This window comes from Hibiscus syriacus, unplaced genomic scaffold (genome assembly GCF_006381635.1).
Source record: "Hibiscus syriacus cultivar Baekdansim isolate YM2019G1 unplaced genomic scaffold, ASM638163v2 tig00013960_pilon, whole genome shotgun sequence".
Classification (NCBI taxonomy): Eukaryota; Viridiplantae; Streptophyta; class Magnoliopsida; order Malvales; family Malvaceae; genus Hibiscus; species Hibiscus syriacus.
In genome coordinates, this window is record NW_024062312.1 from 810,953 (window position 1) to 824,763 (window position 13,811).

At 38.0% G+C, this 13,811-nt stretch overlaps 4 protein-coding genes across 4 annotated transcripts; 3 read left to right on the plus strand and 1 right to left on the minus strand.

Moving 5' to 3' along the window:
- Positions 1 to 314: 314 nt before the first annotated feature.
- On the plus strand, positions 315 to 2,293 carry LOC120206578 (RHOMBOID-like protein 3). The gene is made up of 5 exons (XM_039206189.1): positions 315 to 574; positions 854 to 1,017; positions 1,176 to 1,360; positions 1,449 to 1,708; positions 2,075 to 2,293. The coding sequence occupies exons 1-5, from the start codon at positions 315 to 317 to the stop codon at positions 2,187 to 2,189; spliced, it is 984 nt and encodes a 327-aa protein (XP_039062120.1). The 3' UTR covers positions 2,190 to 2,293.
- A 1,572-nt stretch (positions 2,294 to 3,865) lies between these two features.
- On the plus strand, positions 3,866 to 5,994 carry LOC120206680 (RHOMBOID-like protein 3). The gene is made up of 5 exons (XM_039206259.1): positions 3,866 to 4,278; positions 4,475 to 4,638; positions 4,824 to 4,987; positions 5,075 to 5,331; positions 5,730 to 5,994. Exons 1-5 carry the CDS (start codon positions 4,019 to 4,021, stop codon positions 5,842 to 5,844), a joined length of 960 nt encoding a protein of 319 aa, XP_039062190.1. The 5' UTR covers positions 3,866 to 4,018; the 3' UTR covers positions 5,845 to 5,994.
- Positions 5,995 to 6,957: 963 nt separating this feature from the next.
- On the plus strand, positions 6,958 to 9,019 carry LOC120206679 (RHOMBOID-like protein 3). Its single transcript, XM_039206258.1, has 5 exons — positions 6,958 to 7,503; positions 7,786 to 7,949; positions 8,070 to 8,233; positions 8,399 to 8,649; positions 8,728 to 9,019. The coding sequence occupies exons 1-5, from the start codon at positions 7,175 to 7,177 to the stop codon at positions 8,840 to 8,842; spliced, it is 1,023 nt and encodes a 340-aa protein (XP_039062189.1). The 5' UTR covers positions 6,958 to 7,174; the 3' UTR covers positions 8,843 to 9,019.
- A 436-nt stretch (positions 9,020 to 9,455) lies between these two features.
- Positions 9,456 to 12,286, minus strand: LOC120206678 (protein IQ-DOMAIN 14-like). Its single transcript, XM_039206257.1, has 3 exons — positions 11,931 to 12,286; positions 10,765 to 10,968; positions 9,456 to 10,437 (listed from the first exon to the last, which is right to left on the minus strand). Exons 1-3 carry the CDS (start codon positions 12,228 to 12,230, stop codon positions 9,685 to 9,687), a joined length of 1,257 nt encoding a protein of 418 aa, XP_039062188.1. The 5' UTR covers positions 12,231 to 12,286; the 3' UTR covers positions 9,456 to 9,684.
- Positions 12,287 to 13,811: the final 1,525 nt, after the last annotated feature.

Below are 13,811 nucleotides of genomic sequence, written 5' to 3' on the forward strand. Positions count from 1 at the left end.
CGATAACTCTTATTGAATGCAATAACGACCGTTAAGAATCGAGTGACCGATTCGTTAGAAAACGATAATATCAATGATTGCTTCATTATTTTTTAAACTGAAGTGGTGAAAAAGAGATAGTTACTCATATTTTAACGACCATTTAGGTGGTTTACCCATCTTTCATTTGCTTTGGCTTGTTAATTAAGGCGCGAATCACCGCTGTTTAAAATAGTGTGACCGTGTTCCTTCAACTGCAAAAAGCGTGGGCAGAGCGCGTAAGTACAGTATTTTCTCTTTGTAAAGTGCTGGTTTTCTGAGGAAGAAAGTCAAGAATGGCAGGGGATGATATAGAGAGCAGGGGAGGAAGAAGCAGCCGGAACAACAAAAACACGAGCGATTCACAATGGACATTGTGGTTGGTGCCTTTGTTCGTGGTGGCTAATATTGCTGTTTTTGTCGTTGTTATGTATGTCAACAACTGTCCGGAGAACAGACACACAAGGATTGCAGGCCAGTGTGTGGCGAGGTTTCTTCGACGCTTCTCTTTTGAGCCTTTGACAGAGAACCATCTCTTTGGTCCCTCTACTGCAACGTATATTTACTTGTACCCTCTACTTTTATGTTATTTTCTGGTTACTCTTTAATCGTTATGAATTTTGGATTTTTGAATTTTGGAGTATGTGTTCAAAGATGAGCTTTCGGATCATTGGGGTTTCGATATGAAGCACGTTACTTGGATTTAGGCGTGGATGTTAGATAGAGTGTGTTAAACTTGCTTGCAGGAGGAAAAGTGAAAAGAAAGAAGCGGAAAAAAGTATATTACGGAATGATTTTCTTTTCTGATAATGAAGATATGTTTTTACCTCGGCAGATTGGATAAGTTGGGTGGTCTTGAGTGGACCAAAGTTGTGATTAACCATCAAGGATGGAGGCTTGTTACTTGCATGTGGCTGCATGCCGGTGTTATTCATCTTCTAGCCAACATACTGAGCCTGCTCGTCATCGGTATACGCCTCGAGCAACAGTTCGGGTTCGGTATGTTTTCCCTTCTGTTTGAACTTCACCTTACCGCTTGTTCATACTCGTTATGCAATAGATTGAATTGAATTTCAGTGTTGATTTAAGCATCTGGTCTTGCATCCCCCCCTAAATGTCTATAGATTAGAGTTTGAGATAATGTGATGATTTGTTATTACGAATTCGCAATGTCGCAGCGCGGGTTGGAGTTATTTATCTCGTGTCGGGATTCTGTGCGAGTGTGCTTTCCGCTCTATTTATACGAAACACTATCTCCGTTGGTGCCTCTGGTGCTGTTTTCGGGCTTCTCGGTGCAATGATTTCTGAAGTTATTACCAACTGGACCATATACAGAAAGAAGGTGAACAATATTGACTCTTCCATCATAATAGGCTGTGCTTTGTACAATATGTTCATGGTCTTATTAATGACCCATTGTCTTTCCACAGCCGCAACTTTTGTTCACTCTTCGAGTCTTCATTGGCATTAACCTTGCAATAATAGGTCTTTCGCCTGCAAAGCATGTCGATACTTTTGGTCATATTGGCGGGTTCCTAACTGGGTTTCTGCTTGGCTTTGTTCTGCTATCTAGTCCTCAGTTTGGGTGGTTCGAGCAGAAGAATCTTCCGGCTGGTACTCCTTTTAAATCCAAGTACAAGTCTTACCAATATGCCTTGGGGATGGTTTCCTTGGTGCTGCTGGTTGTGGGGTAGGTACCATTCATGCTTCAATTGGTTTTAAGATGATCGTAGTTTGGTGACCTTAATGGCTTGAATGGCCATTTTTATCTGCAAAATCATCGGTATCACGAAAACGACTTGCCATATCATAGATTCATTTGTCATGCCGGATTTGTGGTTCCATCTCCATGATGTCTGCAAGTAACATGTAAGTCAGGCTTTCGGTTAGGTCGCTCGTCAGCCGGGACGGTAATTCTCGAGATCAGGAAGAAACCGGAAACATGTCTTGCACTGTTTATATTGAAGTAGTTTCGAATTCCATGCTTCTTCAAGAGGTAGCTCTATCTAATTGTCACACGCCTGACTCCGTTGATTCTTATGCTTGTAAAATGCAGATTCACTGTTGCATTGGTAATGTTGTTCCGGAGAGAAAACGGGAACGATCATTGCCGTTGGTGTCGACTTCTAACCTGTGTCACCACCGCGAGAGGGTACTGCGATCGGAACTAGCACCGCATAAGCTTTCATCCTAACCGTATATATGCATGTATATTTATAGCATACAAATCTGTGATGATATTTAATCTGTCTTGGACAGCCTGATGTGTATTGGTCTCGACCCTAGATTCAAGATTTATAGTCATTACTTTCTTTTTAAAAGATATGTTTTCGACATGTGTAACATCACTATTTTTTAATTTTAGGTGTGACCTTCTCCCTCGCTCAATCTTGTGACGTCCTTGTTACATGCCACCGTCACGATTACCCTTATTACTTTCCCCACCTATTAGGGTATTCAACGTGAAATTAAACAGTTAAAATGTCATTTTGATACCACTTGTCACAAGACTATTATCTTATTCTCAAAAAAACTATTATCTTATTCTCAAATGACATGTCTAATGTATAACATTATCGCTTTTAAACTTCACGATTTCATATTTTCTTTTAATGTAAAATTAATGTCAATCACCTCCTCGGCGAAGGGTCATTGGGCCCCTGGCCCTGCCATAATATATAATTTTATTCTTATACTAGTATAAAATTATTAAAAAATTAGATAAATTATAAGTTTAGTGTCTATACTATTATTTTTATTCGTTATGGTATTTAATTTTTTTTTCAAAATCATATATAACAATTAATTTAAGTTTTAAATTAGTATATGTCATTTAAAAAAAACAACAGAACACTTGATATGACAATTTTTTTAAAACAAAATCTATGATAGCATGACATTATATTATAGTGACATGTCAACATCACTGTTAACTTTTTAACGACGAAGTATCAAAATAAAACCTAAATTAAACGTTAGGTATGATTCATAGAAATAAAATATAGACACCACAATAAAATTAAAGTAATAGTTTAAGTACTAAACGTGTAATTTACCCTAAAAATTACAGAGATTTTCTCTTTCTAAAAAATAATATAATAAGTTATAAAGTCTTGTTCTTTCAACATAAAATATTGTTATAGAACCGTTAATTCTACAACAAAAGTAAGCCCTTTCTACTATGATTGCCAGAGATTTACTGTTATTTTTTTATTATCCCCTGCCATACTATATGGTCCTTAAACTTTACATTTAAATTAAATAGGTCTTCTAGAGTCTAAATTTCACTTAAATAAGTGAAATTATCACTAAAATAATTTAACCTTGAAATCATAAGTTCCTCTCTCTCTTCAAAATCTCCAACTTAATTTCTATTTTCTTCTTTTTAATTAACATTTCTCCTTCAAATGGACACTTCCTCTCATAGTTCTTTTGTTTCTTTTTATTTATAGGTCTGATTTTAAGCATTCTTCATTGGATAAGGGAGATTTATATTTGTTTAGTCAGATTAAAGGGTGTTAACGTGGTTAAACGGTGCCAACTCGAACATTATATATCGAGCTTTTATGAATACGATAACGGCCGTTAACAATCGAGTGACCGATTTGTTAGAAAACGATAACATTAACGATTGCTTCGTTATTTTTGAAACCGCGGTGCTGAAAAAGAGAAAGTTACTCACATTTTAAGGACCATTTAGGTAGTTTACCCATCTTTCATTTGTTTCGGCTTGTAAATTAAGGCGCGACCCCACACTTTTTAAAACCGTGTACCGTGTTCTTCAACTGCCAAAAGCGTGGGCAAAGCGCGTAAATGGAGCCAATACATCATCCTCTGTGCCAAAGACCAAACCCAGCAAAACTCGAAAAACTCAATCATGGGTCTTACCAGATTTCCCTGACAACAGCTGCTGTTGTATGTCGAGTAGCAGAACCGAACCCTACAACACGCGGTCTTTTCTCTTTGTTAAGTGTTGGTTTATTGAGGAATAAAGTGGAAAATGGCAGGGGATGATATAGAGAGCAGGGGAGGAAGGAACAGCTGGAACAACAAAAACGCGAGCGATTCGCAATGGACATTGTGGTTGGTGCCTCTGTTCGTGGTGGCTAATATTGCTGTTTTTGTCATTGTTATGTATGTCAACAACTGTCCGGAGCACAGACATACGAGGATTGCCGGCCAGTGTGTGGCGAGGTTCCTTCGACGCCTCTCTTTTGAGCCTTTGAGAGAGAACCACCTCTTTGGTCCCTCTTCTGCAACGTATATTTACTTGTACCCTTTACTTTCATGTTCTTTTATGAGTTCGAGTTATGAATTTGGGTCATTTTTAGTAGAGCTTTTGCACCATTGGGGTTCCGATACGAAGCACGTTGCTTGGATTTAGGTGTGGATGTTAGATTGTGTTTGGGATTTGATTTTCTTTTCTTATAATGAAGACATGTTTTTACCTCGGCAGATTGGATAAGTTGGGTGGTCTTGAGTGGACCAAAGTTGTGATTAAGCATCAAGGATGGAGGCTTATTACTTGCATGTGGCTGCATGCCGGTGTTCTTCATCTTCTAGCCAACATGCTGAGCCTGCTCGTCATCGGTATACGCCTCGAGCAACAGTTCGGGTTCGGTATGTTTTCCCTCCTGTTTGAACTTCATCTTACAGCTTGTTCATACTCGTTATGCAATACATTGAATTGAATTTCAGTGTCGATTTAAGCATCTGGTCTTGCATCCCCCCTAGCTGTCTATAGATTAGAGTTTGAGATAATGTGATGATCTGATATTTGTTGTTACGAATTCGCAATGTCGCAGTGCGGGTTGCAATTATTTATCTCGTGTCGGGACTCGGTGCGAGTGTGCTTTCCGCTCTATTTATCAGAGACGGTATCTCCGTTGGGGCCTCTGGTGCTGTTTTCGGGCTCCTTGGTGCAATGATTTCTGAAGTTATTACCAACTGGACCATATACAGAAAGAAGGTGAACAATATTGACTCTTCCATTATATAGGCTATGTTTTGAACAACATGTTCATGGTCTTATGAATGACCCCTTGTCTTTCCACAGCTGCTACATTTGTTCACTCTTCTAGTCTTCATTGGCATTAACCTTGCACTAGGCCTTTCGCCCGCAAAACACGTCGATGATTTTGCTCATATCGGCGGGCTCGTAACTGGGTTTTTCCTTGGCTTTGTTCTGCTATCTCGTCCTCAGTCTGGGCAGTTCGAGCAGCAGAATCTTCCGGCTGGTACTCCTTTTAAATCCAAGTACAAGCCTTACCAATATGCCCTGGGGTTGGTTTCCTTGGTGCTGCTGGTTGTGGGGTAGGTACCATTCATGCTTCAATTGGTTTTAAGATGATCGTAGTTTGGTGACCTTAATGGCTTGAATGGCCATTTTTATCTACAAAATCATCGGTATCACGAAAACGACTTGCCATATCATAGATTCATTTGTCATGCCGGATTAGTGGTTCCATCTCCACAATGTCTGCGAGTAACATGTAAGGCAGGCTCTCGATTAGGTCGCTTGTTGGCGGGTTACTTGTTTCCATGGCCCGAGACGATAATCTTTATGAGATTCTCGAGATCAGGAAGAAACCGGAAACATGTCTTGCACTGTTTATATTGAAGTCGTTTCGAATTCCATGCTTCTGCAAGAGGTAGCTCTATCTAATTGTCACACGCCTGACACTGTTGTTTCTTATGCTTGTAAAATGCAGATTCACTGTTGCATTGGTAATGTTGTTCCGGGGAGAAAACGGGAACGATCATTGCCGTTGGTGTCGACTTCTAACCTGTGTCACCACCGCGAGAGGGTACTGCGACCGGAACTAGCACCGCATAAGCTTTCATCCTAACCGTATATATAGCATACAAATCTGTGATGATAATTAATCTGTCTTTGCTTTCTCTCTTTAAGCATCCGGAGACTGTTGTTGTAATTACTTTTACACCTATTTACTGATGATTTTGAATGTATGTATATATACTATGTTTATCAGATTCAACAAAACAATACTCTAGTCGGAGGATCATTTTGAAACTTTCAATAGTCAAGAGACTAATTCGAGTTGTTCGATTTTCTATATATTTTATATTCTTTTCCACATTATAATGTTATTTAATATATCACATACAATCTAAAATTATAAAATATATTCATAATATTATATTTTAAAGAAAGTATTTTGAGAGTAAAATATTGATGAGAGTATAAAGGAGTCGAGGAATTGATGAGAAAAAAGAATTTGCAAACAATTGTAGTCAACAAACCAAATTGAGTAAAATGTAAAGTTAAGAGATTAAATAAAAAAGAGACTATATTTTTAGTGAAAAAAGTAATAATTGAAGTTATATAGGTATTCTATTGCGGCATATTAACATGTGTTTTAAATTTGATAAAAAATACTCTTAAAATAAAGCATGAATTGAAGATATAATAAAATTATAAAAAATTGAGGGTTTGAATTGAAATATAAAAAATTTGTTATCAAAAAGAGTAATTGAAAGTGTATATATACTCTACGATGGTTTGAGAGTATATAGTTCAAATTTAAAAAAAAATAGATTTAATATGAAGGAGAAATTAAATGAAAGAGAAATTAAATGAATAAATCGTAAAATTATCAAAATATTTAGTCAAATTTTTATTTTTTTCGAGTTACTCAAAATTTCAACTTAACTTGAACTTAAAAACCAAATTGATAATTAAAATTGACTCAAATAACTTAAAAAAAATTAAATCTAGTCGAATTTTGCTAAAATGTACCCAAAGAGTAATCTTTTAGCTTTTGCTTGTAACGAAGTCAAGAGGCCCTACTATTCCGAAAAGCAAAAACGTGTGGGCGGCGCGTCTTGTCCGAGTAGTGCGCGTACCTGGAGCCGGCATCTCATGTGCCAAGGACCAAACTCCTACAAACTCCAAAAACCAATCAAATCTCTCCTCGAAATCACCAGACAATATTACTTCTTACATGGCAACCGATCATGGCTCTCCCTGGCTGTTAGAAACCAGAAATACCGGTGTCCCATCTCCCATCCGACCTTCACATTAAACCCACACTACCGCGTCGATAAAAAATCCAATCTTTTCAAGAGGCAGATCCCAAAATCACTAGTCTTTTTTCTCCTCTTTCGCCGTTGGTTTCGAGGTAGAAAGTGAAAAATGCCAGGGGATGATGACATCGAGAGCAGGGAAGGAACGGTGAAGAGGAACAGCTATAACAACGATGACGACAACAACAATAATAGGAGCAGCGTTTATGCATCTTCATCAACTTACGTGATTGTGGATACTGATTCCCAATGGACATCGTGGTTGGTTCCCATGGTCGTGGTGGCTAATGTTTCTGTTTTTGTCGTCGTTATGTATGTCAACAATTGTTCGGATCACAGGCACACGAGGCTTGCCGGCAACTGCGTGGCAACGTTTCTTGGACGCTTCTCTTTTGAGCCTTTGAGGGAGAATCCTCTCTTTGGTCCCTCTTCTTCAACGTATATTTACTCATTCCCCTTTTTTCACTTTCATCTTCTTTTGTTCTTAGCCTGCAACTTTACTGAAACTGCTTTCTTTTTCCAATCCATAAGTTGTGGAATTTTTATGTAGAAAATGATTGTTAGTTTCCTTTTGACATTGTTAATTTGGACTATTGGGGAAAATGATAGTTTATAATAAGGTAAGAATGGATGATTTTGCAATGGCCAAGTGTGATTTTGCTGATATAGACCTCATTGGATTCCCCTTTAAAACGAATATATATTTTTCACTTTGTTTAGATTGAATAAGTTGGGAGCCCTTGAGTGGACCAAAGTTGTGATTAACCATCAAGGATGGAGGCTTATTACCTGCATTTGGCTGCATGCCGGCATCATTCATCTTCTAGTTAACATGCTGAGCCTGGTCTTCATTGGCATACGCCTCGAACAACAGTTCGGATTCGGTATGTTTCTCCTTCTGTTCCTACTCTTTATGCAACATGCTGAACTGATTTCAGTGGTGATTGGAGTCTGAGATAATGGGATGATCTGATATTTTTCGTTACGGATTCGCAATGTGGCAGTGCGGGTAGGAATCATTTACCTCTTGTCAGGATTCGGTGCGAGTGTGCTTTCCTCTCTATTTAACCGAAACAACATCTCTGTCGGTGCTTCCGGCGCTCTTTTCGGGCTTCTTGGTGCAATGCTTTCTGAACTTATCACCAACTGGAGCATATACACAAACAAGGTGAGCAATATCAATCCTTCCATTTACTTGATCATGGAATCTTGTAGCAAATATGTACACATACATACACAAACAAGGTGAAAGATATGTTCATCAGTATCCTACTATTAATGGCCTTATTAGTGACACCTTTGTATTGATTGGTCCCTTCTTGATATTCCACAGGCTGCGGCTTTGTTCTCTCTTTTGATCATCATTGCCATTAACCTTGCAATAGGGATTTTGCCACATGTTGATAATTTTGCTCATATCGGTGGGCTCATCACCGGGTTTCTCCTCGGCTTCGTTCTGCTATGTCGTCCTCAGTTCGGGTCGTTAGAGAGAGAGAATCTTCCAGCTGGTACTCCTTTTAAATCCAATTACAAGCCTTACCAATATGCCCTGTGGCTGGTTTCCGTGGTCCTGCTGGTTGTGGGGTAGGTACTTGGTACCATTGATGCTTCAAGTAATTGGTTCTCTTCACTCTTAGTTCACATGGTTCACTCTTAATGCAGGTTGACAGTAGCATCGGTGATGCTGTTCCGGGGAGAAAACGGAAACGATCACTGCCGTTGGTGTCGCTATCTAACCTGCGTCTCCACCTCTAGATGGGATTGCAATGAAAACTAGCACTGCATAAGCTACCATCCTCTTTGGAGATCTCTTCTTCCTACATTCATTTTGTAAATGCATAGTTGTTAATTGTGAGTGATGTCTCGTCTGATTTTGCTTTCTTTCTTTTAAACATCCGAGGACCGTTGTTGTAATTACTTTTACATCTCTATAATGATTGCATATTATGCCAAAGATGTTTACATGTATATCATGTGTCTAAAGCAATGACATAATACATATTATATGTTCAAAGTGATAATGTATGTATAAATACTGACGTTACATATTTAACGTATCTAAAGTGATGATATAACATATATCATATATCCAAAATGATAAACGTTTGAACATGTTACGTCAATATTAATGTACATATGACAGTGTCATATTATCACTTTGAAATCACTTTAGACACATACATACCGATCATTAGTTAATTAATAATTTTCATTCAACCATTAGTTATTTTGGCGCAAAACAAAACGTGGAAACTATAATGTTAAAAAAATAAAAATCAAACTGAGAATTTCAATATCATGTGAATCACATAGAGTGCATGATTTGATCTTTGTCCGATCTGCAAAACACTGTATGATTCACCTTGTCCGAACGATTGTCAGTTCTGAGAATCCAAGGCGTCATTTTTACTTGTACGGAAACAAAAGAATATTGGCTGTTCACTGTCATTATCACCATGTTAGATGGACCAGACAATTGGGGCCAAAGCAGATTAGACGGATTAAGCACCCGTGAATCCACAGTTTTAACTTTTAACATCATGGATGGCGACTAATTACAATACTAGCACACAAGGCTGCTATCAGGCACGAGGAAAGGGAAGCGACGATCATCGTCGATCATTCCCTTCGGTTGGCACTACGAGGACGATACGAGCGATTCGATGTCGGATGAGCCATGTACCTGAACTCAATATTATGAGGAAAATCTCTTTCTGAGTTAGTACCTGAATGCCACAAGCCCTGAGAAGTTGTTCGGGTTGAACCGTACTTGTCGAACTCAAGCCTCTGCCTTGGGGCACTATGTGACCGATACTTAGCCCAGGATGGTTCGGTGTTGGCCATGTAATTTGGGTGACCGGAATATCCAATTAAAGATTGCCATGAGCATTCACTCCTTGTTGGAGTGAAAGGGCTTGTACGTGCACTGCTTCCAGGCCTAGATGATGCAGAATGCACTTGTGGGCTGTTGTCAGCTGTTCTTAGAACTTCTTCATCCTCACCTCCAGGATTTTTCATGGAGTTTAATGAGAAAACTTCTGCTGAAAAGATATCTGGTATCGGATTCGAAGCTTTTCCAGATGGTTTTCTCGGGAAATCGTACGCCGTTAAGCTCGGATTATAATCTGAAGTTAAATAATGCTGAGATGGCCTAAAATATTTGTGACTCTGTTGGGAGTTCAAGTGAGGTTTCCAAGTATAAACTTTAAGAATTTTGTGTCTCTTCTCATCATCAGCATGCCTACAGCTAAATGGACCATCTCTACGGTTGTACCATAAGCTATCCTCCGTCCGACGGTCCAACCGATTCGAACCCGTCCGTGCTTTCCCTATATCAATGATGTCCCTCAGGTTTGAATTTGAGCCACTTCTCTGCATGAACAAAAGCTATATTCAAGGCTGATTTGAAGTTCCATAATATGGTATTATTGGTATAAGCTAAACAGAAAGCATCAGTTGATTTGAACGAAAATTTTGCACGAATCGCCTTCTTCTTCCTTTAAAATCGAATTTATGCAGAAAAGCATACCAGAGAATGCTAAATGGGAATCTGCAGAGGCAAACTGCCAATTATGCATTTCATGTTAGCTCAAAGCAAGCACATCAAAAGGATATATTCTGCCTAACATGGACCTTCCACATCATTTTCGTAAATGGACCCTAAACATCATCTCGACGAGAGTAGAGTGATATGCTTACGGCGTTTCGTGTAAGTCTGGACATCTTGACGACTGAATCTAAAGACTTCGTCGCATGTACGCGACTAGCACGGGCCCGAGCTTGCAGTCGGACCAATGCCTGCATGCGTCTGAGCATGTCTGCCACCTGCTTTCTCACCAAGTGGCCTCTCACTAGTGCTTGAAGCTTAACCAATGCTTTCAAGGCTCTCAGTGCCCTCCGTGCCTGCACCAGTCGAAGAATCAAGCACCATCAACATCAGATTAACCAAAAACCATCCATGTAATTGATTGCATGATAACCCTTGCAAGAAATTTACAACACCTACAGGTAGCAGTGCTAATTTAAACAGGACTTTGCAGCTTTAATTCAATTGTTATGGTTCAAATCAGAATAAAGCTAGGAACTTAACTTACATGTTACATTTGAAAGAAGATTCACCAAACGGTAAGAAACCAATTTTGACACAAATCATTTTACAGAACATATGTGTAGAACTTGTTGTGATTTCATATCAGATAATCAAAAAGTGGAAGCAATGCAGCTTTATGATTACATTCTTTTCTGCAGATATGGAAAATATTCGCCATAATTGCAGCTTCTTTTAACAGAGTAAGAGACAAAAAAAAGGAACACCAGCAGGAAGAAGAAAAATGAAAGTGAATTTTGCTAAACAGGTCACTACAACTCAGCTGCCTCTTTATAGCCCATCACTTCACGGACTCGTTCTTTACCATAAAACCAAACAAATAAGTGAGAAACTAGAGCCATTTGAGGGATTGATGACTGGCTTCCTCATCTTCCTCCCATAGGCCATAACCCCAAAAATACTAGAAATTAAAGCACGCCCCTCGAAGGCTCGTGAGTAGATAAAAAATAAGACAGTGAAGATGGGGTAGAAGATAACAGGAAATCAGTGGCCTAGTGAAAAGCTTTACCGTGAAAGGACACTATTTTCGAGGGATTTAAATAGCGGTATGTTATAATGGTGTTGTCCAAAACCATTATTGTATGACTGTGATACTTATAACTACTGCGATAACATCTGTTGTGTCCACGATCGCAACAAATCCAAGGTAAATGAAAATACTATACGCAAGACAGTCTGGAATATGTTTTTGCAGATCAAAGAGAGCGAAGTAAAGTTGGTAGTTCATAAGAACGAACAAAGTAAAGAAAATACTAACCAGATAACCTCGAAAAGCGGACTGTATTCCGACGGCGGCCGACACATCCTGTGAGAGGCGTCGGTTGCTGCTGCCATTGCCAACCCCACTTGTTGTCAGTCTAACGACCTCAGCAGCCGCGAGAGCAGCCTTGGCTACGGCAGCAGAGGCGGCCGCCACTGCTATGGCGTCCTTGTTGGCATACAACGTGTCGCCGCATGCATCATCTGTATGGGAAGTTGAAGACGTGGGATTGGAAGAACTAGCAAAGCTCCAACGCCTCCGTTCTTTGGCGCCGAAGAGTCTCCGGAAAAAGACCATGGTTCATTGCCGGAGAAGTACACGTGAAGTTGGAGCCATAATTAACTGAAAAATAATTTGTGGGTGGGGGGGGGGTAAAGAAAAGAGAATGGAAGCCAGTGAGAAAGGAGAGGGAGAGAGTGGCCAATGATTTATAAACCACGCGAGCATTTTATTAGTTATTTTCTTTTTATTAATCCGGAAAATTACAATACGGTATAAAATAATTCTCAATCATTTGATATTGAATCTCACACTTTTAATATTTATACTGTTCGAACCCGAGATCTCAAAGAACAATAATAATTCATTTATCAACGAGATCACTTAGTTCGTGTTTATTAGTTCAAATAAAAGTATTTTAAAAATGATATGTTGCTTACTAACGAGGAGAGATAAAATGACATAGAAACTAAAAAATATTTAAAAAAAAATTGACATTAATATCTTCATTAATTTTTTAACATTCAGTGATTAAAATAAAAAATATAACGTTAGTGATAATTTGATAAAAAAACAGTTTAATAATGACTGAAGTAGAAATGAAATAATAGATTGGTGACTAATGGTGTAGTTTACCCTTAAACCTTTTTAGATAATAAAAATTTACAAGTTTAAGAACTTTTGGAACCCCTAAAGAAATGAAAAGCTATAGTATGCAGAGAGGAACTGAGAATGACGTGTAATTCTCCCATGTAATAAAAATAATAATTATAAAAATTAATGATAATAAAATATATAACATAAATACCATTAGACAGTAAAAATATACAATAATTTTAAGGGTAAACTATACGTTTAGTACTTTAACTATCACTTTTATTCCATTTTTATCATCCAATTATTATTATTTTTTTTAAAAATATGTCTAAAGTTACGTTTTGATTTCATTTTAATATAAAATAAAAAAGAAAATGACTATCTGGATGTCACCGTCGACGACTAAAGATGGTGTCCGCTCGATTTCAAATTTCATCGACCTCTTTGTCTCGGCACCTAAGTCAAGATCCGACATCCATTTTTTCCCCTGAAACATGCTCTGAAACTGATACAAAAAATGAGAAAACCAAAACATCGATTGTCGTCGACCAATGTAGATAGTGGTCGTTCGGTCCCAGATTTCATGAGTCGCTTCACATCAACCCCCTTAGTTTGAATATAAACTTCATTTTATCGAAACATGCTATGAAATCCACGAATAGAAGATCGAAAGTGAAGAAAGTGGAATATTTTAATCAAGATTCACGTATTTTGAGACATTTTTCTCCGAAACAACTACCATATTCGGACTCAGGAGTCAAGCAGAAGCAACCTATAAAATTTGAGACTGAACGATTGTTGGTTCTGTAGACCAACGATGGTTAATGGTGATCGACGTGGGCGATGATTATTTTAAATGTTTTTAAATTTAATAATAAAAAATATTATTTTATCATTTACTTTAAATTATTTTTATATTTTAATAATAAAAAAATTCATGTAGTGGAAAAATAATAATAAAATAATTTAGAGTGATCAAAACAAAAACAAATCGAAAGTTCATATAGTAAATTGAAAAAATTGGAAAAATCAAAAGTACAGTAAGTAAAATAGGGTAAACTA

Excerpts from the sequence above, each read along its gene's own strand:
- LOC120206578 (XM_039206189.1), top strand. The coding sequence starts at position 315 with ATGGCAGGGGATGATATAGAGAGCAGGGGAGGAAGAAGCAGCCGGAAC. Across the intron at positions 575-853 it reads TTTGGTCCCTCTACTGCAAC|ATTGGATAAGTTGGGTGGTC; the intron begins GTATATTTACTT and ends TTACCTCGGCAG. Across the intron at positions 1,018-1,175 it reads CGAGCAACAGTTCGGGTTCG|TACGAATTCGCAATGTCGCA; the intron begins GTATGTTTTCCC and ends ATGATTTGTTAT.
- LOC120206678 (XM_039206257.1), bottom strand. The coding sequence starts at position 12,230 with ATGGTCTTTTTCCGGAGACTCTTCGGCGCCAAAGAACGGAGGCGTTGG. Across the intron at positions 10,969-11,930 it reads CCGCTTTTCGAGGTTATCTG|GCACGGAGGGCACTGAGAGC; the intron begins GTTAGTATTTTC and ends CGACTGGTGCAG. Across the intron at positions 10,438-10,764 it reads CCAGACTTACACGAAACGCC|AGAAGTGGCTCAAATTCAAA; the intron begins GTAAGCATATCA and ends TTGTTCATGCAG.
- LOC120206679 (XM_039206258.1), top strand. The coding sequence starts at position 7,175 with ATGCCAGGGGATGATGACATCGAGAGCAGGGAAGGAACGGTGAAGAGG. Across the intron at positions 7,950-8,069 it reads CGAACAACAGTTCGGATTCG|TGCGGGTAGGAATCATTTAC; the intron begins GTATGTTTCTCC and ends GCAATGTGGCAG. Across the intron at positions 8,234-8,398 it reads GGAGCATATACACAAACAAG|GCTGCGGCTTTGTTCTCTCT; the intron begins GTGAGCAATATC and ends GATATTCCACAG.
- LOC120206680 (XM_039206259.1), top strand. The coding sequence starts at position 4,019 with ATGGCAGGGGATGATATAGAGAGCAGGGGAGGAAGGAACAGCTGGAAC. Across the intron at positions 4,988-5,074 it reads GGACCATATACAGAAAGAAG|CTGCTACATTTGTTCACTCT; the intron begins GTGAACAATATT and ends GTCTTTCCACAG. Across the intron at positions 5,332-5,729 it reads TTGGTGCTGCTGGTTGTGGG|ATTCACTGTTGCATTGGTAA; the intron begins GTAGGTACCATT and ends TGTAAAATGCAG.